Genomic DNA, 27,947 nt, shown 5'->3' with positions numbered 1-27,947 from the left:
ACCATGAAACGCAGCAAGCACCGTGGACACAAGGAGGACAGAAACGGAGGTATCAGTAGCTAAGATGGATGACAGAGGATTAGGTTGGAGACAAAAGGAAATCCTATCTTATATTGCTAACTCGTTCAATGCTGCACAGTACATTTCCACAGTACATTAATTCTAATCCTAAAACATGCAAATGCAGCGTAAATGGATTTCCCATATTTCTAGGTTAGGTTTTCAGGGTCTGTTCATCAGTCCCATAGTTGACTCAATTGGCTCACTGAGTTTCAGAATAAAATATGCTACACTTTCAATGTCAGAGTACTTTTTTTTTAGTACAACTTGTCCATACTGGGTGTCCTTCATTTAAACTCCAGATGAGCCAGCGATTCTGGAGACAGAAAATCTGGATCGGAGCGCGTTCATGGGAGGACCAGACCCAGACACCATTTCACTGGCCTCCGTCACGGCTGTCACCACCAATGTATCAAACAAGAGGCAAGCATTGTTCTGCTGAGTATACTGCTGCCATTGTTAATCATACACATCTTCCTGAAGATTGATACTGATTTCCGACGTGTAATTGTCTCATAGATCTAAGCCAGACATCAAGATGGAGCCCAGTTCTGGAAGACCAGTAGATTACCAAGTAAGACAAAGACAATGCATTTCATGTCCTTTTTACTTACCTGTCATTAAAGAGACTGTTAATCAATCCATCCATCAATCAGTCAGTGAGTCAGTGTCACCTGATCTTTTGATTCCAGGTCAGTGTGACAGTGATTGAGGCCAGGCAGCTGGTGGGACTGAACATGGATCCTATGGTCTGTGTGGAGATCGGAGAAGATAAGAAGTACACCTCAATGAAGGAATCAACCAACTGCCCATACTATAACGAAGTCAGTCATTAGAACATGCTGTATCTGTATTCATTTCAATATGTATTAACTACACATCTTAATGGGGAATTTATACAACAAACAAACTCTTCTCTTTCAGTATTTTGTGTTCGACTTCCACGTCCCTCCAGATGTGATGTTTGACAAAATCCTGAAGTTGTCTGTAAGTCATTTAATTGTAACGTAACACTGATCCATAGAATTCCTTATTTTCTACAAAACAAGTGTATTTAACGTTTCAATGTTTACTTCCTTGAACCCACACTCAGGTGATCCACTCTAAAAATCTCCTGCGCAGTGGAACACTGGTTGGGACCTTTAAGCTGGATGTTGGCACCATCTACTCCCAGCCAGGTAAAGGGTCCACACAAAATCAGCCTCATTATTATAAATAATAAATACAATTTTTAAGTGTTTGGATCTTTTTTTTGTCCTCTCTTCTCTTTCAGAGCATCAGTTTTACCACAAATGGGCTTTGTTGTCTGACCCTGACGATATCACAGCTGGATGTAAAGGCTATGTTAAGTGTGATATTGCAGTTGTGGCCAAAGGCGACACTATAAAGACTCCACACAAGACCAATGAGTCGGAAGACGATGACATAGAGGGGTAAATACATTTTCATTGCCTGTATAATGATGTAATTTAAAAAAGCTATTTTCAGGACGGACTCTCAGTTAAACCCACTGCTGGCATGAATCTTTCTCAGAACCACAGGGGAGCGTCTGTGTCTTTGTTGTTTCTTATCCAATGACATCATTTTTCATTTCTGTCTCAGCAATCTCTTAATACCCGAGGGGGTACCTGCAGAGCGACAGTGGGCTCGCTATTACCTGAAGATCTACAGAGCAGAGGGACTTCCCCGAATGAACACTAGCATCATGGCTAATGTCAAAAAGGCCTTCATAGGAGAAAATAAAGACCTGGTTGATCCTTATGTCCAAGTACTGTTTGCTGGGCAGAAGGTGATTTATAGATGATCTAAAATAATCATTATCCCATGTTACAATTACACTATTGCACAAATCCCATAATAGTGAAGGTAAAAATGATGATTTTAAATATGTGATTACAGGGGAAAACATCAGTTCAGAAGAGCTGCTATGAACCTATATGGAATGAGCAAGTTGTTTTCACTGAGATGTTTCCTCCACTGTGCAAACGCATGAAGCTCCAAATCCGCGACTCTGATAAAGTGAATGATGTTGCCATAGGAACACACTTCTTAGATCTGCGAAAGATTTCCAACGATGGGGACAAAGGTGGTTTATCATTTGCATTTTTTTTTTAGAAATATTAGAATCTTGGAAGATTAGATTTAGATATTGATAAGTGTGGAAGTTTGTATTTATATCTACTCATAACAGAACCTTTGCATCAGACTCATATTTGATCTGTCCTATATTTCAAAGGCTTCCTTCCTACGCTGGGACCTGCCTGGGTCAACATGTACGGCTCCACCCGGACCTACACCCTCATGGACGAGTACCAGGAGTTAAATGAAGGACTCGGAGAGGGGGTGTCCTTCAGGGCCCGGCTGCTCATCAGCCTGGGTGTAGAGATCCTGGACCCCTCCTCCCCTGAAATTACCAGCTCCACAGAGGTGCAGCTGGAGGGAATACCCAACATTTCAGAGGTGGGTCCCTCCCTGGATGAGCAGCCATGCAGAGGAAGTTAATTGTTCCTCCCTGCTGACAGGTCATTGTGCTGCAGTTATTGTGAATTATTTATTGTCTTAATTTAGCCCACCTGGTGCATTATTAAAATGCAGTTTGGATTAATGTGGCTTCTTTTTGTTGCTGGGCAATGTAAGTCACACAGCAAATTCAATTGAGCACAGTGGGACCATATCCACGGGCCCTCAGGTTCTCACTGTCCAACAGCTTGTATTACAGGATTGTCAGAACAGCTGTCAACATTTAATGAATTGAAGTGTCTGGTTTTGGTCTCTAAATTTTAAAAGTGAATAGAGTGGGACAATGTTTGCTCACAATCAGATATTCACATGTGTTTGTTTCACAGACTGCAACTGGGAAGGTCGAGGAGTTTTTCCTGTTTGGGTCGTTCCTCGAAGCCACGATGGTTGACAGAAAGATTGGTGATAAGCCCATCAACTTTGAGGTTACCATAGGTAAGACATAATTAATCTGTTACCATAGGTATTTTCCATTTCCTACTCATCAGCAAAGTTTGAATTTGTGTCCTGTTTTGTTTATTTTTTTGGTGAACTTCTGGTGAACTGAGGTCGGAGTTACGAGAATTTATATCCGCAGTGTCGTTACTGTGCTTCGTGTGAAGTTTTGGAGGCCAAATGTGCCTGCTTATGATAACAACAATGTAATAATAATAATAATAATAATTAATTCAACTGTTAACGCTGCTGTTTGCCAGGTTACTATGGAAACGAGATTGATGGCGTTGCCAAACCGAAATCAAAGGGAAGGAAGGGTGATGGCGACGAAGACGAAACTGAACTGATTCACAACTCCAGCGAGGAGGAGATGGACGATGACGGAGACCTGACCTCAGTCGCAACTACACCTCCCATGAAACCCGTCATCACTGATCGGTCAGGGCAGAAATATTATAATTACAAAGCAATAAGACTTTTCCCACATAAACATGGATTGCTGTTGCTGTTCATTATCATCAGCTGTTTTCATTTAAGCTTTCTGTTTCTTGTTTTAACTCACAGGAACTACTTCCATTTGCCGTACTTTGAGAGGAAGCCATGTATCTACATCAAGAGTTGGTGGCAGGATCAGAGAAGGAGGCTGTACAATGCCAACATCATAGACAACCTTGCAGATAAACTGGTAAGATAAAAGTCACAGTTGGCCTGTTGGCAGTTGAAGCCTTGAGAAACAAAACGAAAAAATCAATTATAATGCAAACTTCCATCTCCCTTTGCTTCTATAGGAGGATGGACTCAATGATGTGCAAGAAATCATCAAGACAGAGAAAGCCTATCCTGAACGCAGACTGAGGGGCGTCCTTGAGGATCTCAGTCAAGGATGCAGGTACTACAAACATTGTGACAATATGCTGTATTTTTCATGCTATAGAATGGGCACTGACAGGGCTCCTCTTCTTTCAGTCAATTTCTTTCTCTGGCAAACACGGATCAGAATCAGTCTGGCAGAACCAAACTTGACAGGGAGCGAGTGAAGCTGTGCATGTCAGAAGTGGTACGTAGATAAAAGAGATACGTGACGCTTTTCTCCTTCATGTTGATTGTAAATATTCTTGCTGAACGCTGGACTGTTTCTGACTTTAGGAGAACATCGGCCAGCAAGCTAAAGCCATGAGGTCACAGGTGAAGAAAAGCACAGTGAGAGATAAAATCAAGCTGGTTCAGAACTTCCTCTCTAAGCTGCGCTTCCTGGCTGACGAAGTAAGATCTGCAGTGTCATGTCAACCTCTTGTACACGCATCGGTTGTTTTACATTATTATTTTGTTGTAATCTATTTGTGTATTCTGTCTTCCTGCAGCCTCAACACAGCGTTCCTGATATTTTCATCTGGATGATAAGTAATGGGAAGCGGATTGCTTATGCACGTGTCTCATCCAAAGACATTCTTTATTCCAGCATAGATGAGGAGAGGGGAAAGGATTGTGGCAAAGTCAAGACAATCTTCCTCAGGGTGAGTTTACACTCCACATTGTAAAAATAATCAGAAAGTATCATCATACAGTTTGTGATATTACATCATAGATAACATGATCTGATATTTCCTTAAAGGGATAGTTCAGCATTTTGCCAAATTGGCCCATTGCCATAATCCCTATAATCTTAGGAGTAGGTTTGTTACCTTTAATTGTCGGTGCAAGCTATTTTTAGAACGGCAGAGCAGAGCCGCGAGCTGCTCAGAGCTACGTTACAGAGGCGAATGGGATTTCTTGGTTTCCCTTATCAAACTCATCAAATACACAATCCAACAACTCCAAAATGCTCTTGTGGACAAGTTGTGACCTGCACATTCACCACGCTATGAGATAATAATGTAACGTTACGAGACAGAGTTGTTTAAAGGTAACAAACCTACTCCTAAAACTATAGGGATTATGGCAATGGGCCAATTTGCCAAAATGTTGAACTGTCCAATTAAAGATTTTCTATCAACGCCTTTTACCATCTGTAACCAAGCTGCTGCCATCACAAAAATAATTATTTAATTTGCCTGATAAATTCAGATCCCTGGAAAGAAAGGCTTTGGTCCTGCTGGCTGGACTGTGCAGTCCAAGATAGAGATTTATCTGTGGCTGGGTCTGAATAAGCAGCGCAAAGACTACCTGAATGGTCTCCCCAATGGATTTGAGGAGAATAAGTTGACCAGAGGCCCTGGCTTCCCCTCCTCACCTCCCATCAGCCTCACCTACATGAGTAAGACCATCAACCAATTCAGTATTCCTCTTATTAACGGTCTCAACTGAAGACTGTCTTTCTAAAATGAGATAACTGACATGTCTTTGTCATTTACAGTACAAATTTTAAGCTGCCAGTGGTTTGATTTTGTAAAATGACTCATGAATGTCGGCACCTCTCCACAGTGAAACAGATCTTCCAGCTGAGAGTCCACATGTACCAAGCTCGCAGCCTGTTTGCTGCTGACAGCACAGGCCTGTCTGATCCCTTCGCAAGAGTTTTCTTCTCAACACAAAGTCAAGTCACTGAGGTAAAAAAAAACAAAAGACTTCTCAGGAACTCACCTGTCACTCTACAATATGATTTATAGCATATAGGTTCATATTAAATGTTGTGCTTTGTTGCCAGGTGTTGGCTGAGACTCTCTGCCCCACATGGGATCAGCTGCTGGTCTTTGAGAATGTGGAGCTGTTTGGGGAAGCCTGCGAACTGAGGGACGACCCTCCGATCATCGTCATCGAACTCTATGACCAAGACACAGTGGTGAGGGTTGTTGTGAAGTCGTTTCCATTTGATCTAACGTGAGCAAAGAATCTGTGTCCACACGGCTTGAATTTCCAGATAGTCACAGCCTTATCATACTCATCCATCTTTATCACCTAATAATTTAACAGTCTGTCTGTCTTTCACTTGAAATGTGAGACTAAAGATATCACTTAAATACTAATGAGTCTAAAACTAGTGTGTGAGCCGTCCTGAATAATGTTCCACTAAAATGTACCACTTCTGTTTGTGTCAACCTGATATGATTGATATTTGAAAGAATGCTTTTGCTGACTGATGATTTCATATTTGCTCCTGTCAATATCACCATTGTTTTGGACCCTTTGGATAAGTAGAGTGTGGCTTCTGATGGCTTGATGTACTGTAGAGACACTGTAATGTGTGTAGAGAAGATAGTATCAAAAGGCATGCAGGAGGAACAAGAAATACGTCAGTGGACTTGTTGCTAATTCCCAACAGTCCACGAGGATGATGGTCTTGTACCTGTTGCATTCCTTTAAGTGAAACTTGTATGTGCTTTTTGTATGTGGCAAACAGAGGATTTGAACTCTTTGTAACCACTAACTGCAAGAGAGATTTAGTAGCATGTATAGATATGCTTATATAAATGTGTCTGTTTTGCAGTTCACTGGTTATTTTAGGGCTCTTGCTTTTGTTATTCATTTTTCTTTTGGGCTCTTTTATCTTCAGTGTTTTTGTTTTTTTTAATCTATATGTCTTTGCATCTAGAAACATGTGCATCCCAAGCCATGTTTCTTCCTGCTAACTGGACAAAATAATGACCCAACCCTTTTTTAATAATTTTTTTTGATAAAGCCACTGGAATTAAAACACTGAAAAGACTAGACTAAGAAGAACACTCTTTCAAATATTCAAACCAGATGTTTTATGTTGTGGACATTTAAGGATTTTACTGTCATATGCTTCCAGGGCAAAGCTGACTTCATGGGCAGAACCTTTGCTAAGCCTGTGGTCAAGATGGCCGACGAGCACTACGGCCCCCCACGCTTCCCTCCACAGCTGGAGTACTATCAGATCTACCGCGGTAACTGCACCGCTGGAGAAATGCTGGCAGCCTTTGAACTGCTGCAGGTCAGTCATCCAGCTGTGAGCTCGCATGGCTGCAGTTGTCACGTCCTATCAAACAAATCAACATCACGCTCTCTTGTGTTGTGTCTTAGATTGGTCCCAATGGGAAAGCTGACCTACCTCCCATAGACGGCCCAACAGACATGGACCGTGGTCCAATCCTGCCCGTACCACTGGGGATCAGACCCGTGCTCAGCAAGTACAGGATCGAGGTAAAACAAACTGACTCATAACTCATTTTATTGAAGAAGGAATCAATTTTCAATCAATTTAGTGACCAAAAATGGCAATTAAAAAAAAACCATTGGTGACCTTTCCTGTGCTCCAGGTTTTGTTCTGGGGCTTGAGAGACCTGAAGAGGGTGAATCTGGCCCAGGTGGATCGGCCTCGTGTTGACGTTGAATGTGCCGGAAAGGGAGTACAGTCGGCCCTGATCCCCAACTACAAGAAAAACCCCAACTTCAGCACCCTGGTCAAGTGGTTTGAAGTGGTACGTCATCAGTTCCTGAAGTTCCTGTAAACTTGTATTTGTAAGTCGTCTAACTCCTGAATCCTGTGTGTCAGGATTTGCCTGAGAACGAGTTGCTTCACCCGCCGCTGAACATCCGAGTGGTGGACTGCAGGGCCTTTGGTCGCTACACCCTGGTTGGCTCCAACGCTGTCACCAGCCTGCGGAAGTTCATCTACAGGCCGTCAGACAAGCAGGCCAACAACTGGTCCACAACAGGTGAAAACTAAAAGCTTGGAGTTTTCTTTTTAATATCAGGAACAACAAGTGATGAAGGTGAAAGATGGTCCTTATCATGTCCTTAAGGTTTACATTTGAGAAATATCATTCTTGTCCCTCACTTACCTTTCAGAGGAAATTATTGTTGTCAACATGGAATCTGAGCCTTCTTATAAGACGAAGGACACAGTGGTAAAACTAGACTCGGTAAGTTTAATCCAAAAATTAGAAATGCCTAAATTCTACAGAAAGGATATTGTTAAGACAGACAGCTATTGAAACTGCAATTATACAGAGGCAAAATAAAAAATATAGTAAACAGCAAATCAGACAGTGATGAATGAAGCTGCAGTAATTTGTAATTGTACTGAAAATATTCACGTAATTTTATGTTATTCAATCTGCTTTTCTATCTAGTGCTCCGATGCTGTGGTCAAAGTTGAGGTGAGCTGAAGTTCTGTGGTTGCTTAACTTTTTATGAATCAAAACTGAAAGATTTGATGTAGTTGAGTGGTGCTCTTTGTACCAAAAGGATGATGACGGAAAGGGGAAAAAGAAGAAGAGGAAGAAGGGTGATGACGCTGAAGAAGAGGAACTGGACGAGAGCATGTTGGACTGGTGGTCCAAATATTTTGCCTCCATTGAAACTTTGACAGAGGTGAGAAAGAGGATATAAGCGAAACCCATTTTGATTCATCAGAACCGGTCACATTTTTGAAGAAAGTTAATCAACTACTGTTTTAGTTGTGTTGGGAAAATATCTGCAGTGATTTTCTGGTCTTACAGGCACTCAAGGCTCAAGAAGCAGCTCTCTCAGATTCAGAAGACAAAGAGGACATGGATATTGCAGATGGAGGAGGTAAAACCAGACGACCTTAGATAAAAGTGGCTTGGACTTTTTTTAAATTCGGTTTCAAAATCTATCCACCATACTTTCATGTGGCTCAGTGTCAGCCCTGTGCTGAAAAGTATCTTCAGGTTATTCTTTACATTTGTATGGGATGTTTACTGTCCTTCAATGAGTGGAGAGTTGCCAATGTTTACATGTTTGTCTGTTATGAGCTCACTAACTCTGCTGTTTTCTTCTACAGTGAGTGCAGTAGTGAACCTCGTAGCCCGAGAATGTAGATGCTGCTCCATGTAGATGCTGACATGAATCCAAATATCTATGCGTGGGACAACTGCTTTTCTCTCCCCCATATGTGCATATTAGTCGTATGCCTGCCATGAAAGTTGTCAAAGAAAAGAATTGCAGTGAATAAAACACACAGACAATACAGTTTGATGACATAATCAACCTGTATTTCTGTGATATAAAATAAATATGAAACATGTTCGATCCTGTGTTTTGCCGATGAGGCTGCACAGAATCAACTGGTTATTATATGACAATATATAATATATAATGCAAATGTGCACTGTTGTATGTTGTGCATGTTGCTGTACATATACTTGGACAGTTCACTGTTATGATAAGAGGCAGTCAAGTTGTGAGCTTGTCTTTATTAATGAGTTTTGCAGAGTTCCCACAGCTGCCTGCTGGGAGGATCCTGCCACAGTATCCCCACTGAACTGTATACTTCAACAGTATACAGTTCAATGACAACGCTTGCTGTACACAATAACAGCTGGTTTTGGCAACTTTCATGTAGAATTCATGTCTCGAGTGCTCTGCTCCTTCACCCCACCCCCTCCCCAACCCCCACCCCGTGTCCCCCTCACTCCGTCCTCACTGCTAACCTGTACTCAGATATCAAACCTGATGATTCTCCTGTAAAAGGCACCAAGAAAGGAAAAGGAAAGAAGAAGAAGGCGGCAGCTGATCCCTTTGAGAAGAAAAAGCCGAAGCTGTATGAGCTGAAGGTACCAAATTGGAGCTGTCACATGCTGCATATTCCATTTCAAACTAGATGACAAAGAAGTTGTTTGTTGTACGTGACGAGATGTGATGCGTAAAATGTAACAAAGAGGGAGGTTTATTTTTCTTTTTTATATAAGAATTAATGTTGTCAGTGTAAAGTAGAAGCCTTAAACATTGGAGTGGTAAATAAAAACCCTTTGTCAGGCATGAATGAATAAGAGCAACATGCTTGTACGTCATGTTAAGAATCCATGTTTAAAATAAGTTGTTGGTGCATATACCTATTTTATCTTGTTATTTGTCTTCACAATAAGGTGTATCCTAAGGAGCTGGAGAGTTACTTCGACAACTTTGAGGACTGGCTTCACACTTTCAACCTGTTTAGAGGAAAGGGTGGCGATGATGACGACCAAAACGTGACGGACGAGGACAGGATTGTTGGGAAATTCAAAGTGAGACCATCATGTTAACATAATTTACAAAATACACAGTCCCTGATTAGTTTCATTTCACTTTAGTGTACTCAGTTACATCAATGTGATTGATTATATTTTGCCATTCTAAAAAGAAAAAGAAAAGTTATTCACAGATGAATGTTTTGACACCTGCAGACACAGATTTTTTTTCTATATAACCATTCATTTGTTTTTGCGTCCCTTCAGGGCTCAATGTGCATGTACAAAGTGTCAGACGATATGTCCAGAGACATGAGCTTTGACTCCAACATGGGAATGTTTCAAAACATCCCTCACAACGATCCCATCAATATCCTCGTCCGCATCTACGTCATCAGGGTGAGATTCTGTACTCTACTCTTGTACACATGTTCATGTGAATGCTATTGCACATATACAAAGAGGGCCAGATTCTACAGCAAGCATTTTATTTTGATGATCAGATTTCATACTGTCTGTTCTTTTGTGTCAGGCCACTGATCTGCATCCAGCTGACATTAATGGGAAAGCAGATCCATACATTGCAATCAGACTTGGAAAGACAGAAATCAAAGATAAAGAGAACTACATCTCTAAACAGCTGAATCCTCTGTTTGGCAAGTAAGTCAACCGGCTGTATTTTTTTTTTTACCATGTTATGCATGTATTCAATTTATGCAGGAAAGCTGAAGAAATGCCAAATGTATTTGTATCTGCTCAGATCCTTTGATGTGGAGGCCACGTTCCCAATGGATTCCACACTCACTGTGTCAATCTATGACTGGGACCTGGTGGGAACTGATGACCTGATTGGAGAAACCAAACTTGACCTTGAGAACCGGTTCTACAGCAAACACAGAGCCACGTGTGGTGTCTCATGCAACTACGCCATGTAAGAGTCAAAGAGCCGCCTCTCTGCAGCAGAGAGTGGAAGATTAGGGATAATGGTGGCAAATTATAGTGTCACATAGGGACTCGGGTAGCATTAGCTGACATGTCATACCAGAGCGTATGACATTGACTTTGAAATACTTAATTTCTATATTTATATAGTTGCAACTATATAAATAGGTGGAAAACTCATATTTGCCATACGTGGCTTTTGTCTTATTGCTTTACTGTGTGCATGTGCCTGTATTCATGTAACTCCTAAACTGCTGGTCTTTTCTGTAGCCATGGTTACAATGTTTGGAGGGATCCAATGAAACCCACACAGATCCTCGGCAAGCTGTGCAAGGAGGGCAAACTGGATGGGCCTCACTACGGCCCGGCGGGAAGAGTGAAGGTGGAGAACCGTGTCTTCATGGCGCAGACTGAGATCGAGGATGAAAATGGTATCTGTGGATTTCTCCCACCTGATAAACCGATGATGTGCACTAGCAGCGTGTTCTCTGAAGCGTTGTAATATTTTAAACTGAGCTAGATGAGAAGCTAAATATAAGTATATATTTAGCAACATGGCTTTATTTGGTTGTGATGCTCAGGTTTGAAGAAGCAGACAGATGAGCACCTGGCTCTGACTGTGTTGAATCACTGGGAGGAAATCCCAAAGGCTGGATGCAAACTCGTCCCAGAACACGTGGAAACAAGACCACTGCTCCACCCTGACAAGCCAGGAATTGAACAAGTATGACAATAGATTCAATTCACACCAAATACACATTTTAAGTTTTTTTTATTGTGTTTTTGTTTTGTTTACATTTACATTAAGACTGTGTTTTCTTGTGTTCAATTGTGATTAGGGGAGAATTGAGATGTGGGTGGATATGTTCCCTAAGGACATGACTGCCCCAGGCCCTGCACTTGACATTTCACCAAGGAAACCAAAGAAGTATGTCCTCTTTTCTGAACGAGGTCACATAATTAGCCCGCGGCACTCATACACACTTTAAAAACTGCCAAGAGGCAGCACACTGCCTCAGCCTTTATCTAAATAAATGGACACAGAACTGGCTTTCACTTATCATCAGTTATTGATCATATTTTCATTATGTACTGTATCTTGTGTGTTTTACTTGTGTCCAGGTTTGAACTGAGGGTGATCGTCTGGAATACTGATGAAGTGGTTCTAGAGGATGATGACATCTTTACAGGCGAGAAGTCAAGTGACATATTCGTGCGAGGGTAATTATGGGCTTGATAAGTTGTTGCTCTTTTTGAAACCAAAATGAAAAATGAGACAGAAATCTATTGTAATTCTGATGGAAAACTATACTTACTAATGAATTTATCCCACATCGTCCCCCAGTTGGTTGAAAGGGCAGCAGGAGGACAAGCAGGACACTGATGTCCACTACCACTCCATCACTGGGGAGGGCAACTTCAACTGGCGCTTCGTCTACCCCTTCGACTACCTCATGGCTGAAGAGAAAATCGTCATCTCAAAGAAGGAGTCCATGTTTGCCTGGGATGAGACCGAGTACAAGATTCCTGCACGTCTTAATCTGCAAGTGTGGGACGCCGACCATTTCTCTGCAGATGACTTCTTAGGTACAGTGGGCAGGAACTACTTCTGGTTTATTCCACCATATCAATCAGCCTTTCTTAAATAATATCTCTTTATAGGTGCAATCGAGCTGGACCTGAACCGTTTCCCACGTGGTGCAAAGACTCCGAAGCAGTGCACCATTGAGATGGTGACAAATGAGGCAGAGATGCCCATGGTTTCCATCTTCAAACAGAAGAGGATCAAAGGCTGGTGGCCGTTTGTGGCCAGGAATGAAGATGATGATGAGTTTGAGCTCACGGTAAGTCAACGGTACAAAAACACTAAGAGGCTGCAGCTGTGCAAGTGGGATCCTGAGGGTGACACATTTCACAGCAATCAGTCCAGAAGTTGTTTAGAGATTTCATTTAAAACTGCAAGAACAAACATCACTGTGGTGTTAGAGGTAAAACCCATCAACATCAGTATGATTCATCCTCTGTAGGCAGAATTTCATGTAAATAAGATATATTCATGCACCAAAGAGACTGGCTTCCAAATGTCTAAATGTGTAGTTTGGCTTAAGTCCCTCTGACTGAAATGCTGTCCTTTCTCTGCAATTTAAGCCTGCATCTAATGAGATCCTCCCCCTTGCAGGGAAAAGTGGAAGCAGAGCTGCACCTTCTGACAGGAGAGGAGGCTGAGAAAGGCCCAGTGGGTGAAGGACGCAATGAACCAGAGCCGCTAGAGAAACCAAAGTACGAAGGATGTTTTCCTGTCGCCCCGCTGTCCACGTCGTTATCTCACACATTGAACATTCTTCTTTTGATCTATTTTTCTCAGTGACACTGCCCACTATTCTCTGGCTTCTAATTTTACCCCTCCTGCACACACATACACAAATGCTAAGGCTCATATACACATGTACACTCACCAACAACTTAATTAGGTACACCTTGCTAGTACCAGCTACTGAGACCAGCCTGTCTGGCTAAAACAACCACAGTCTCTTAAATTACAGCTATCACCCAGTCTGATGTTTGAACTTCAGTAGATCGTATTGACCATGTTAAGCATGCATTGAGTTGCTGCCATGTGATTGGCCCATTAGATATTTGTATTACTGTAACATGCAGTTGAACAGCTGTACCTAATCAAGTGTCCAGTGAGTGTACAAACATGCAAACACATTCAGTTTTAACAACCTAAAGTCCAGCTTAACCCCCAAATTTAACTAGATGGAAAATAGTAAAATATAATAAATCACTAAATATTATGATAAATAAATAGATAAATAAATGAAATGATAAATCTTTCATAAAAAATGAAATATGAGAACTTAAACATGCATAAAAAAGCATAAAGAACGATACATTTACATAAACAAAATCAATTCCATGAAATGAGGGAAGACATTTATACGGATTTCCTTCAACCAAGTTCTGGACTTTTACCTAAGATCTTCTTTCTTTACATGGTAAGTTGCTGTTTCCTCGTATATTTAGTTTTTCTGCTGAAAATCATCTAAGATACTGTAAATTGTTTCTTTGTCTCGCTTTTTGCTTTGTCTTTTTGTTTCAGTAGTGTCAGCTGCATGTACATTTAAACTTGACTTTAGGAAAAGGCCAACAGTTAAATGATCCATTGTGCTTGAGGTCTGTATTACTGAGCATGTGTGTTTGTGTCCCTCCAGCCGCCCAGACACCAGCCTTCTGTGGTTCCTCACTCCCTTCAAAGCCATTAAACACTTGGTCTGCAACCAGTACAAGTGGCTGGCCATCAAGATTGTCACTGCTCTCCTGCTGCTGGCCATGCTGGCTATTTTCCTCTACAGCATGCCTGGTTACATGGTCAAGAAAATGCTGGGAGCTTGAGATGTTGCTCAGACACGTCTGCAGAAGGTTCCAGCAGTTTCACTTAACCAGATGGCCTCTGACTTTCTCTCTTCCCTGTTTACTCTCTATCTGCAGCCTCCCTTCAATTCGAGCAGGCTGCGAGTCGTTGTACGAGTATAAAATATACATAAACAAGTATAAAACAACAGGCTTTGAGAATGCTTTCAGAAAAGCAAATTCTCCTCCTCATATTTTAAATGAGTTTATTCAAATGACTGGTCCTGTATTGACATTTAGCCAACAGGTCAAAAAGGTTGATCTGTTCAGAGATATTCTTTGTTGTCTATTGATCAAATATGTATTTATTCATTTGGGTTCCCATTAGCTGCTACCAAGGTGCCACTGGGGCCCACTCATTACATCATAATGCTTGATGATAATGTAAATTAAACTAAAAAGATAAAAAAAACAAACAGTGAAACTACTAATTATGATAATAATAACAATAGGCACACTGCTTTATCTAAACATACAAAAATCTCAGCTAAAGCCACTAAAAACACCTGATACCGTGACTGAAGAATAAAATATGGTTTGAAAAATCTGATAAAGTCTTATCAAACCACTTTTCATTTTGCCATTTAAAAACAAAAAATCATGACAGTCAATGAAGAGAAACAGCTGGAAGAACCATGTCCAGGTGAACACAGTCTCACCTGGAGCACGACAAGCAACACTGGAAAGCATCAACTCACCAACACAACTGTTTGTGGAATGAAATATAATTTTGCATCCAACATTTGGCCCTGTCTGCTATATTTGTATTCTCCATCCACCCTCCACATCAATAAGAATAAAGCCCCACGTGTAAGCAGGTCTTTTGTCAGGTTGTATCAACATGTGGGAACCTCCTCTTTAACATCATGCTCACAAGTAATGGATTCATAATTTAGTTTTTTGTTGTTGTTAACATTGTTTTATATCTCTGTGCTCCACCAGCCGTCCAGATATTGCCCTCCTCTGGTTCCTCATCCCATTCAAAGCTGCGAAACACCTGGTGTGTGACCAGTACAGGTGGCTGACCATCAAGATCCTCACTGTTCTCCTGCTGCTGGCCATCGTGGCTCTCTTCCTGTACAACATGCCCGGGTACATGGTGAAGAAAATGTTGGGAGCTTGAGTAAAACCCAGCAGATGATAATCTTTTTCAAAGGGTGTGCATTCAGTAATAATTTGTATTTTTTTTTTTTTTTTTTGTGAATGTTTTTTTGCAATTTACCATTTGACAGAAATAGTTGATGCCTTATTAAACAAGCACGATTATAATAGTGGTACTAATACGTCTTGAGTGCATTCACCATTGGTTTTTAATGTAGTCTAACATGTACAAATCTCAACCTGTTGCTCCTGTTGGTGTGATCACTGCAGTTTTCCTTGTTTCTTGGAAAGTGTTTGTCTTTATTTCCATTAAATCCACCCAGTGTCGACAGCTGGTAACAGATCATGACAGTTAATTGGATATTAAAGGTTAAATTGATAAAACTGTGAGAATTTTAGCATAGTTGGTTTGTGTTCAGATTTTCTTGCTTGAACAATGTTTGTCATGTTGATTATATGATTATATGTCTATGTACGATATTTCGAATTTATGATTAAATTGATCTCCAACATTCAGTTTCCTGCTGGTCCTGTCTTCTGTGTTTATTCCCTTGTTGGTGCTGTATGTATTACATGTAGGAAAAAGTACATTACAATGGGATTATACAGCATGGTCTATATACATTTCAGCCTACGTAATAAATTACTGCTTGGAAAACTTACCCATTCCTTGTATCCATATGAATGTACATTTATCCAACCAGCTCAAAGTAACAGGGTAGACAATTTCCTCAAAAATGTACTGAACGCAAAATGTCTTAGTATATTATCAAAATCATACACTAGAGTTATAAATTCAGGTTGTCAGATCTCACTAATAGTTCTGTGTAACTCAGTATTTAAATCTCCACTCCACCAGCCGTCCCGATATTGCCCTCCTTTGGTTCCTCATCCCATTCAAAGCTGTGAAAAACCTGGTGTGTAACCAGTACAGGTGGTTGACCATCAAGATCCTCACCGCTCTCCTGCTGCTGGCCATCGTGGCTCTCTTCCTGTACAGCACGCCCGGGTACATGGTGAAGAAAATGTTAGGAGTTTGAAAGATCTGATTAAATTCACTATTTTACACTGTAAACAGATCACTTCATTTGTACGTTTCCTTTCTGTTCTTGAAAATGTGTTATTCAATTTGACAAAAAAAAAAAAAAAAAAAAAGTTAAACAAGATGATATGCATTAGTTACTTTAGCAACAGTATGCAATTAGTCAAGCTTGGTCTCAGTGAAGTGTAACTGCTACAATCCATTACTGTGCAGAAGTGTTTTTTATTTCCACTAGTAGTAGTTTTATTTCGTTTGAGTCACTATTAATATTTGTATTTATACTCTATTTGCTGTAGCTGCTGCTGTTGTAAGCTTGTCATCTTTGTGTTTTGCTGATTATATAGTAGAATAGCCTGCCAGCACATCTGTTTTACTTTTGAATTTGTGAATAAAGTGACACTAACAAACATTTCTAGTCTTATTATCACTTTATATAATCTGTTCACATACTGCACCAACAACTTTCATGTATTTCCTTCATAGTTTTTTTTATTGACAACACAAATAAAAAGGAAAAATTATTTTAGCAAAGTTTTTTTTTCTCGGATTTGAGGCAATTAGGATTAAAAATGATTGTTCAAAGAATCCTGAAGTGAGTTGTGTCAATTGATTACCTATCGAGCCATAGCCAATGAGAGCGAGCAGAAAGGGAAACGTACTAACCGGATGTGACGCACCTAACGTAGTTCATCCACTCGGTCAAAATTTCAACCAAATACTACTTTTTCTCGGTTTTGTTTTTCGCTGCATAAAAAGTCAGGACAGCCACAGCCATCTGACCAGGTTCGTTTTCCTTCTGAAGTCACGTTTAATCACCCGAGTTTCTGTGAGATCTTGTGTGTCCACTGTCGTCCTACAAATGTCAGGTGAGTGCGCAGGTTTGGGGGTCTCATTATGTAAAAAAACAACAACAAACAAACAAGTTTTTAAAGTTTGTATTGGAGAATATGAGCATTTATCACCATCTGAACAACCCCCCCTCGTAATTTAAGCGGTTTATCCATTTTGAATCTCCCAGAATACAGCAGCTTCAGTGCTCTGTTGGATAAATGTACTTTAAAAACAACTTACCATATTTCACAGGTTCATGTATGGTGCTCTGTTGCCACCTGCTGGTCCTCAGTGCGTTTAACACGCTACTACTGCTGCTGCTGCTGCTGCTCTCATGAAGTGAAGTGAAATGTTGACAGTGTACGTTTTATGATACATTTACGGTTGCAGCAGGTTGAACAAGACGTTGAAAATGCTGAAACTTGACTATTTTGATGTTACGAGTTCGGTCGTAGTCTTATGTATGTGAACAAAAATGTGACAAGCTTGAAGTAGCTGTAACTATTTCACCGTCTGACTAAAGACTGAATGCGGAACGACTCCGCCACAGCGTCGGAGCTGTAACGTTTCAATTTTAGTAAATATGTCAGGGTGATTGTTAATAATAATAATAATAAATATTGCTGGACAGAAGAGAAAACATTGGAGGATGCGGGCATCGATCCCGCTACCTCTCGCATGCTAAGCGAGCGCTCTACCATTTGAGCTAATCCCCCGCGCTGCACATGGTGTTATGACAAATACTACTTCTACACGGAAAGCAACCCCCCCCCCCCCCCCCCTCCGCGGGAGCGCGCTTATGCCCCTCCGCACCCCAGACAAACGCTGGGGGGCGTACTGTCTGTAGTCACACTCTTTAAAACTCTTCTGAAGAGTGTAAACAACCGATATTTTTCCTCAACACAAAATCCCCAAACCTTTCTGTATGCCATGTTGTGTGAAAATGTATCCCAGCTATAATTACAAAATTAAACGGATTTTTTGAGCAAGTTTATCCTATCTTTTCTTGCAATTCATAGGTTAAAAAGTAGGTTGTTTTTTAATTGGGTTAACCTGTGTAGCCTAGAAATTACTCATTTAGGTCGAAAACATTAATATTCTGATCCACCGATAATGAAAATGTAATGTGGTCTATGGTGAAAGAATTCAAAGTGCATTATGCCTAAACTGATAGACAAACCTCTGTGTGTGTTTAAAATATGACATTTTTTTCACGCTGCTTAATAATAAAATGAAATATAAAATATCCAACGTTGACTATTCTGTTGGCAGACCCCCCCCCCCCCAGTCAACTTTTAGCAGGAAAGTGCCACATGCATGAAATTCACTCTGGTTTACAAAAAGTGCCAAAACGTACTTCTACACAAAAACATCCCCTCGCGGGAGCGCGCCTCAATATCGCAAACAAACGCAAGGGGGCGTACTGTCTCCTGATTTAATCATTTGTGAAGGGAATAGAAGAGTCACACTTCAAATTCACTCTGGTTACACATACTAGTCCCTATCTCTATACTTCTAAAAGCATATGATGCTGGGATCAACAGAAAAAAAAGATTGGGGGGGGGGGGGGGGGGTGCTTACTGCTATATCTACAAATGTAAACGCACAACAGATTATTTCTATCTTTGCATAAAATACACCACACATGTATTTCACAACTGTTTATTTATTCAAAACTCAAAAGATGAGTGTTCTGTAGATGTTTACATGGTCGATGAATGCAGGTTCCAGAGCAGACGACAGCCAGTTTGCAAAGTAAAAATAGCTGGGGAAGGACTAGGAGACTTCCTTGGTTAAACTGGATGCTAATTATGACCAGTCAACTGGTCACTTAATACTGACTTTCTTCCAAACTACAACTCGCACACACCCTGGGCAACTCTTTACAGCAAATCAAAAGTTTAAACACAATGTGATTAGCAGTAAAAACACGACAAAGGTTGTCATGTTCAAATGTGTCTGTATTAATTCAGTGTCAGGCTCCCTTGTTTACAGTAAGACATTAGAATTGCTACAATCTATAACCATGTTGTCCGTCTGTAGGTGGCTCTCCACTGCTAAACCTTGAACTCAAAGGCTACTGCATGTCCGCCTAAAAGATACAATGGCAATTAACCAGGATCGTGCGACATCAGACAAAAATCTTCACACAATATACATTTACAAAATATCACTCATTCACAGTCAATGTGTAACATTCTCATGCTCAGATATGTTGCTGATCAATAATGAGTTATCGCATAGCACTGATCAAATGCCTTGAGTCATTGCACCAAAGAATTTCCTTCAGCGTCTCTACATGCCATGACCCCACCGCCATAACAGAAAACAAGCTTGATGCAGACTTGAGCGCAATCCTTATTCTCAAACGACACACAGGGCCTTCAGCTGTCAGTTCATATACAGTAGATTTGCACCAATTTTGCTACAGAGAGTTATCCTAACTGAAATATAAGTTAAATAAATAAGAAATTGTTATTAAAAAGTCACTTCTGTTACAGTTTTTAGTAGCTCTGGGAGTGTCCTGATGGCACATCGGAGCAGCGTTGTTCTGTGCTCTAATAGTAGTGTTAACAGCGCACCAAAGGCAAATAAATAACTCCATAATGAGCAAATACATTGTTCTCTCAGAAATCAAAAAATGTCAGTAATATTTACAGAGTTAAATTCACTGTTTGCCATAACAACCTCCATGCCAGGCTCGGCTCGATTTTCTGTGTTTCTCATGCTGAAATAACTGGGATATGTTGTACATTACTGTTATTGTTACTGTGTAAAGTGGAGGCAGAGAGGAGCAGCAAATGACGATGCGGAGTAGTTGTGTATAGTATGTAGATGGCCAGAGGGTGGATGGGGGAAGGTTACGAACAGATATTCATATGAGAAAGAAAGGAAAAGACGGACAGAGAGTAGGGATAATGTATTTATAGAGCGCGTGCAGAGAGAGTAGAAAACAAATGAGGGCAAAAAGAAAACTAAAGGGAGGATGGAGATGTTATGGGGGAGGGAGATGAGGGGTTCAGTATTCGTCCTGGTCCAGGTGAGCTTGTTCATCGAGTTCTTCATCCTCTGGAGGCGCAAAGCCTTCCTGAGATACACAAGAGAGAGAAGATATTCAAATTAGAGATGTGAAGTCTCTGTTTCACCAGCTTCAACAGCTCATTACATTCTTCCTGTTTGTTAACTTTCCATATACAAATCCATCACAGCATTGAAATCCTTTAAACAGCAGTTAATTTGTTAGCATGTGAATGGCTTTTTTAATTATTATTACTGACAGTGGTATGTAGCTATAAAATATAATTCTTATTTTTCTGAAATGGACTGTAACATAACTGTTTAACATAATAAGTATTTGTAATTCTGTGAAACTAATGTTTCATGGAAAGGTTATTACTGCGCCAATGCAGATAACATGTCTTCTTCATAGCCTTAGCAGTTTATTTCGCACATATAAAAAAGAAATAAGGAAGTAATACAGTAATACAGTGGACAGACATAAAAAAATAAATACTTTCCAAAAGACAACATATGAAAAAATGAAAATAATACATAATGATTGGATTTTTTCATATCTGAAAAGGAGTGGGAAGAAGTGAAACTTATCTACTCCCACTCCCACTCCCTACTCCCCCTTATTCATAAACTAACTATCTTGCTTTCTTGTCATTATAATCTATACAATAAGTTAAAGCAGAAGTAAGCGATCCGGTCGTTTTGGCTAATGCTGCGTTCCAGGTAGGCTTTTGAAACCGTAAATTACAGCTTCAAGTCACAACTTACGACTTTGTAGCGTTTCAGGCAACCCACTCGTGTTTTTCCGACCTGTTTTACCGGTGAAAGTCACTATAACGGCCACTCGTAACTTCCGACCCGTGAACTCGTACCAGATTGAACTGGTACAACTTCACAGGTCGGAAAAACACGAGTTTCCTTGAACGCACCATAACAGTCCTCGTCCCTACGTCACCACATTCACGGCGTCCCTTGGCTGCACACACAGCCCTGCATGCCGTTCTCTCTCCTCATTGGATAAAAACTGTAGGATACGATAAATGTTTTCTCCTCGGCTCAGAGCAGAGCAGAGTGACTGACAGACCCGTGTTTCAGTCCAAACACTCTATGTAAGTGATTGCTGTCGGAAGATATAACTATTTAAGACTTATATTAACACAAATATATCACTTACTTCTGCTTTAATTTAGCTGGATTTATTCTAAATATATTATCAATAAACTTTATCTCACGTATCCCCATATATAGGCACATACATATACAAGGACAAACTGAAGGTAACACCAAGAGAGCAACAAATAATAAAGAGGTAAATAAATACCCAAATAATTAAATAAATAATAAGCACCTCGTGATTTGTCAAACACCCTCAATCTTGTATATATAAAATTATTTCTTTGTACTTCTTTTTAAACTGGATTATGTTTGGACATTCAAACTGGTTTATGTGCCTGGTTTCAATGCACTGATATTTATCAGATGCTCCCACTTAACTTTTGCGCTGTCAAAAAACTTAGAACCAAGGTCACTTAACTCACTTAATGGGAAACATGCTGAAAACAGAAGTACTATACTGTAGGAACAACATCTCTGCATTGTTGAGTATCATGATAGTCTAAAGCTGGACTTTTAGTCATTATTAAAAATGTCAAAGTCATTTTTAATTTAGAAGTCACTTCACTCCTCTCTAGTAATGCACCGTGAGAAACAAACACACAGATTGCAATGGTGCATTGCAGATTTGATGCTGTTCATGCAAAGATACTGTACCTCTGTTGCGTAGAGAATGTCGATTATCTTGCTGAGGATGGGGTTGTTTTCGCTCTCGTGCTCTTGGCAGATCAGCTCGATGTCCCGTAATTTGCTGAAGTAGAAGTCTCTCTCCTTCTCTAGTCCGTCTACGGTCAACTTCAACTCCATCAACTTAGGACGGAAAAAGAAACGTCATGTTGATGCGGGCAGTCTCAGAAAAAAAAGTATTTGTAAACCACTGTAAATAAAAGGTAACAGGCGAAACTATCTCCTGTCTTTTTCACTTTAAATCTATTCATTAAACAACAATTGACTGCCTTTGCATTTGGTAAATAATAAATCCGGTGTATATTACAACATAAAATATTAATTGTAGGGAAAGTCAAATCATTTTCCAAGCATTGAAAGCATTAAATAATCAGAAAAAAAGAAGACTCATCATAGAGAGAAAAAGTGTCTATAACTCTAAAGCTACAACAGTGTGATGCTAGCCTCACAGCAGCAGAACCCTACACCAAAGTAGCTAAATGGATTACAACCATTGTTTTCATTAATTCCATTATTTATTCATGTCCTTCTGTAACATGTCATATTATTGCTCTGTAAGAGTCCAATTAATTCAGCACACTACTTCCATAGACATGAGACGAGAGAAAGATGACATGATCTCAGACCACAGCTCTTCCTCCTCTCCGTGCAACTCTACCTGTTGATTTAGCTCCATGATCTCAGCGTCACTGCCTCCATTTCTAGACAAAGACGGGTTCTTCCTCAAGGCTGGAGTGTTGTGTTGGACCCGCTGCGGTGTTGGCATGTTTTTGGGAACTGTTGGAGATGTCCTCTGTGGTCCTGGATTGGTCAGAGACGGTGAGAGATGTTGAGCGTTTTGAGTGCACACAGAATCTCTGCATTTATTTTGGCCTTGTAGCAACTGTGGCGACGGATGTAGCACATTATAGAGAGCTGATTTTATCAGCTTGTATCATAATTTACTGTCTTTGATATGGCATTTTTATGAATGGATTTCAAAAAGTTTTACAAACAGAGCTGATATACAGGAAAAGATACAAATTTGGTTGCCAAACATATAAAGCCAAATCTTGAGATAAAACTAAAAAAAGAATCTGCCAAACCTCTATAAGTGCTTCAGCAGGAGTGTACTAAAGAAACTCAAAGTCAAACCATGCCGACACGCATTATTACAGTTTTGAAATAAATGCAGTCATTCTGCTCACGCTGCTTGCCAGTGACAAAGTCACAAAGCAGGCTTATGACACGCTAAAAATCAAATCAGGTTGTTCGCCATGATTTTCAAGCAAAAAGCTTTGACAGAGACAGAGCAAGGCTGGTCAGGCTGACGTTAACTCTGGTTAGTAAAATGAGACACTTTCTTGTTTTAGTCCAACTTTGAGAGCGATGAAGCTGCAACAGCGCTGCATCACCGGCGTAATGCAGAACACTGGAGATAATCATTACATTTGATATTTCTGCAGGTCCTCTGGCGCTGCCGATCGAGATCAATTAGAATTGGGAGAAGCGAGTTGAAACTGAAGTTGCGTGATGTGCATTTTGCAACCCCACCAACTGCTGCATCCCACTACTCACTGTGGCGCCCGCCTGGTGCAATCCCACCAGTGACTCACTCATACCTACAGTGTCATGTTGCTTGTGAATGCTGGGCAGTGAGATGGATCTAAAGAAGACAGCAGTCATTCTGTGAATCGTGCTGCTCACACCACTTGCTTGCAGGGGGGGAGCGCCCTTGAGCCATCCAAAAGCTCAGCAAGACCGTGCAAGCGAAGGCAAAACTGTTTGGTTTACCTGGGTTTCTCTTTGGTTTGTGGTGGATAAAGTGATCACCTGGGTTGGGGGCAGGGGCCACGTCCTGCCCCTGTCTGGCTAGTAAAGGGTCATATTCCTTCCCGTCATAGTTGGCATCGAAGAACTTCTTGAACCACTGCACGAATTCAAAGTTGTCCTGGAACTTCCCTTTTACAAGCTTCTCTACAGGAATTATCTGGAGGATGGAAACAGGAAATGCTTGAATAGCTCCATGTGATACAGCATGTATCTAAGGCAAGTGCAAGGGATGATTGGGTAAAAAACTGACTTTGTCAACACTCATCCTTTTAAACGCTGCCTGAAGAACTTTGAAGTTGTGTATAAATTCATGCTCCAGCTTGGCTTGAAATTTGACCTTCTTCAGAAGGATGCAACCTGGAAACAACATGTCCATGAACTGGCAGTATGCAGCTCCTGGAAAACACAGAAGACACAGACATTTAATTTCTTATCTTGAAGAGCTTTAAATCAAAAAATCCTCCGCAAACGCACCGCAAACCCCTCGGGCCTCACCTGAACATAGCTGTTCGCTCTTGGTGTAGGTGAGATGCAAAGAATCGTTGACCCATGCCAGCATGTCATGTCGGCTGAGGTTGTCAATAGACACAGATGTGGCGTACACATTCACTGCCATCCCCTACCTGGAACACACGACACAGAGACAAGGAAGACAGGGACTGAATCTGGATCTCAAAGAGCTGAAGAACAGAAAAGACATTCACCAACAAAGTCATCATTAAACATTTCAAACTGATTGATTTTCCTGTCATTGATTAACAACAACTGTATGTAAACTAAAGTTAACTGATGACTGTTATCATATAATCAAGTTAAGCTGGGGTGTTTGAAGACTTGGTCTCGTCCAACTTTCGAGCTGTCCATCCTCCTCAGCCAAACTACCTCCTACCTCCTGCACTGCTCACTCCACTCATCTTTCCCATAACCTTTAACCAACCTACCAATCGTCTTGAAGGCAGAAGAATGCAAACCTGATACTGCATCTGATGATTATCCTCTCGATCAATCCTCTGCTATGGAAAACTTTGTTACTAATCCTTCAAACAACTTCAGAAACCCAAAACTTAACCAGCATCACATGAGATGCAATAAAAACACATCGGAGAAGCTGGATCTAGGAGATGTTTGGTGTGTTTGCTTTTGAATGACCCAAGTTCATTGATTATCAACACAACTTCTTATTAATGATTAGTCTTTACAGCTGTTTCAGCTCCAGACTTCAGTCATATATTGACCGACTTTCAGCTTGGTCTTATCGTCCTGGACTCATAGAGAACATACTGCATTAGTATTAAACCCCATAATCTGTCAATATGTGGAGCACACATTTTTCTAATATGACATGGTGGGGGTCTCTGTTTACAATGACTTCCCGGAGGTTATATATTTCCCCATATGTCCTATGATGAACTTTTCCTATTAGACTACTAGGCCAGACACCTCTGAGACCAGTGATATGGGCCCGTGGGACATGCACTTCATTTCTCAGTGTAAACACAGAGACCACACTGAGAGGCATCTTTAGCTTTAATCTACAGATGTGTTGTGAGCATAATCCCCCCTAGATTAAACAGAAATATCCCGATGTTTGTGAGCAGCTTTACACATCTGACAGCTCCGGCCTCCTCTATGCTCACTTTGATTGTTCATCACCACCAGTGTCAGAAATGAGGAAAGTGACACCTTGACTTTCCCTGCAGTAGCTATAGGAGAAAAGGAAAGAGATGCACATCAACGCAGACGAGACAGGGGCTTTAAAAATGATGGCTGTAAGGTCACATGTCGCTGTGTGTCTGCAGCTGACAGCACGTCTCTCACATTCACACTCATAACAACTGAATCACGCTTAGTTGCAAATTGCACGGCAGTGGTTTTGTAGTGATAACACTGCTGGCTCCTGTGAATGCACCTTCAGCAGCGCACATTACACCAGCATTTCTCCCATGGGGCTCGGCCAGCCTACAATTGCATGATTATAACCTCCGACCGTACAGGCAACAATAAATCCGTTTATATGACCAAAAAACACGCAGGTTGTGCCACGTTAACAGGCGCAGACCTTTCTGCAAGGCTGTAATTCCTAATAAATATGAACTATTGCATCGAGCGTGGCGCACGAAAGGGAAGTCAATCTATTCTCTCTCCCCCCCAAAAAAGAGCCGGGCCTCAGCGAAAGCTCCGGTAATGACTGCAGCAAAAAAAGACAGAAAGCGACCCAGAGTGCAAAGACCCTCCAGTGTGAGCCCGGAGAAAGGGGTGGGGGTCTGACATTTCAAGCCTGAGCTGAGAACAATAAATGAGCCCGTTCGCCTGGTGCCTGGTTTAAAAACCCGCAACGCTGGTCTTCCAGCGGCCCCCTCTACAGGCCTCCCCGAATACCTCAGGACTGTCAGTGCACGGGAAATATCCTCAGTGCCTGGGAATAAAACACCGCTTCACCCCGTCCCCTGCAAAACACGCACAAAACCCAGAACCGAGCGGGGACGAAGCGGCTCAGCAGAACCGTCGTGCGTTGAAATACTCACTGTATTCAGGAGTGTCTGTGTTGTTATCACGCTGGCAGTTTTTCCTTATGTCAATGCCCGTTGCTGTCGTCGTTGTCAGACCCTGCGCGGTGCAGTGCTTGGTAACGGGCCGCCCTGTCTGGGGCTGCAACAATCCAGCTCCCACTGCGCATGCGCCCGACTCCATGCTGCTAAAGGTTCATTATAAATAGGACTTTGGCCTGTTCCAGCTAAGAGACACATGATGTGTCTGGTTGGATTTTAGGGCCTGCTAGTGACTAAGGTTTTAGTGAGGTCAAGCCACACAAAAAATGCCTTATATTGCTGTTTCATCTGCTGCTGGATAAGAAATGTAGTAATTACATCCTTTACTAAGCGTCATTACAACAACCAGAGCTGGATCTAACAATTAGTTTCATTATCAATTAATCTGCTTCCTGGATTAACTGATTAACCTTAGAAAATGTGAGGAAACAGTGGACAAAATGATCAAAACACAAAGATATTTAGTGTAAAGTGATTCATTGTAGTTTTGCCGACTATGCAAAAACGCTTCATAACAAGTAAAAAAAATCTGCATTTAAAATGACTTGAATGCATCATTAGATTGTTAATTCTGATTTAAAAAAAAACACTATGTTATTGTTGGAGGTGGAGCTAGATTTAACCACATGCAGTGATTCCCCACCTTGGGATCAGGCTCCCTCCATCAGGTCACAAGATAAATCTGAAGGGAACAACTCGCTTCTGCTACAATTTTGTTTTGTATCGTGTGTGTGTGTGAAACACTGGAGAGTCGTGCCTTTTTGGTATTTAAATAGTTATTTTCAGCGAAATTATCTGAGAAGTGTTTTGTTAGAGGTCACAAGCCAAAAAGGCTGAAAACCACTGGTTTAAAAATAATTAGTAACCACTGCTGAGTAAAAATAGTGGAGTGAAAAGGTCCTGTATCTTCCCCTGAATGTAGATGTGTAAAGTAGAATTAATTGTATGTAGCCTACTCCAAATGAAGCAAAAATATCTTAAAGTTGTACTTGAGTTAATATAGTAATGAGAGACCAGACTCCGATGAAGTAGATTCATTGTGGTTTATTTGCACTCAAATCATGTGATAAAGAGCTGCAAGACAAAAAAAAGAGATGAAAAGTAATTCAATGTGACAACACATTGTTCAGCACCAGTGTACATTTGGGAGGAGAAGGACACAACAAGATCTGCTGTAGCTTCTGAAAGATCAAAGGTGAAATCTGTCCAAAAAACAATCTTTGACTGTAGCACCATGACCTTCTGAACAAAGCTGGGTCTAAACATGAGCTAAATCTTGTGTGCATCCCTGCTTACACTGCAAAAAAATACTGATGCAGAATCATAATCTAAGACATTTATTCACAAGGAAAAATACTGTAACTAAAAACAAACGATAAAAATACAGTAGTTGAGAATTCGACAAAGTATCAGTGCTTTTCTGTAGTTGCTAAACAAGCATGCCTTCCAGTTATGAAGCCGAGCTTTCACTGGCATGTGACGGCTTTGATCCCCTGGAGAAATAACATTCATTCACTAACATCTCTGCTGTTGAGTTAAAACTTCAGCGTGAAC

General features: G+C 40.9%; 2 protein-coding genes across 3 annotated transcripts; one reads left to right on the top strand and one right to left on the bottom strand.

Moving 5' to 3' along the window:
- Nucleotides 1–3: 3 nt before the first annotated feature.
- LOC311005673 (otoferlin-like) lies at nucleotides 4–15,366 on the top strand (the record flags this gene model as incomplete). The annotated part of the gene is made up of 41 exons (XM_083998184.1): nucleotides 4–49; nucleotides 363–483; nucleotides 580–634; nucleotides 753–884; nucleotides 985–1,047; nucleotides 1,154–1,238; nucleotides 1,334–1,493; nucleotides 1,663–1,849; nucleotides 1,960–2,146; nucleotides 2,297–2,520; nucleotides 2,907–3,015; nucleotides 3,276–3,453; nucleotides 3,580–3,700; nucleotides 3,804–3,904; nucleotides 3,982–4,072; nucleotides 4,162–4,278; nucleotides 4,377–4,529; nucleotides 5,080–5,269; nucleotides 5,437–5,561; nucleotides 5,660–5,794; nucleotides 6,746–6,907; nucleotides 6,997–7,116; nucleotides 7,233–7,394; nucleotides 7,469–7,631; nucleotides 7,765–7,838; nucleotides 8,049–8,075; nucleotides 8,164–8,289; nucleotides 8,418–8,490; nucleotides 9,382–9,494; nucleotides 9,807–9,944; nucleotides 10,155–10,286; nucleotides 10,420–10,547; nucleotides 10,648–10,818; nucleotides 11,100–11,260; nucleotides 11,411–11,553; nucleotides 11,669–11,757; nucleotides 11,952–12,050; nucleotides 12,175–12,416; nucleotides 12,492–12,673; nucleotides 13,009–13,109; nucleotides 15,186–15,366. The coding sequence occupies 41 exons, from the start codon at nucleotides 4–6 to the stop codon at nucleotides 15,364–15,366; spliced, it is 5,367 nt and encodes a 1,788-aa protein (XP_083854310.1).
- A 3,504-nt stretch (nucleotides 15,367–18,870) lies between these two features.
- On the bottom strand, nucleotides 18,871–26,506 carry mapre3a (microtubule-associated protein, RP/EB family, member 3a). Of its 2 annotated transcripts, none has more exons than XM_083997869.1 (7): nucleotides 26,370–26,506; nucleotides 24,340–24,467; nucleotides 24,095–24,240; nucleotides 23,806–24,001; nucleotides 22,691–22,833; nucleotides 22,003–22,155; nucleotides 18,871–20,305 (listed from the first exon to the last, which is right to left on the bottom strand). In XM_083997869.1, the coding sequence occupies exons 2-7, from the start codon at nucleotides 24,458–24,460 to the stop codon at nucleotides 20,237–20,239; spliced, it is 828 nt and encodes a 275-aa protein (XP_083853995.1). In that variant the 5' UTR covers nucleotides 24,461–24,467; nucleotides 26,370–26,506; the 3' UTR covers nucleotides 18,871–20,236. The 2 variants fall into 2 exon arrangements, with proteins under 2 accessions (XP_083853995.1, XP_083853996.1); XM_083997870.1 differs by having other exon boundaries at nucleotides 23,845–24,001.
- Between the last annotated feature and the right edge of the window lie 1,441 nt (nucleotides 26,507–27,947).

This window comes from Trachurus trachurus (genome assembly GCF_905171665.1).
Source record: "Trachurus trachurus genome assembly, chromosome: 22".
NCBI classification, from domain to species: Eukaryota; Metazoa; Chordata; class Actinopteri; order Carangiformes; family Carangidae; genus Trachurus; species Trachurus trachurus.
This window is presented reverse-complemented; position numbering and strand designations above follow the sequence as displayed.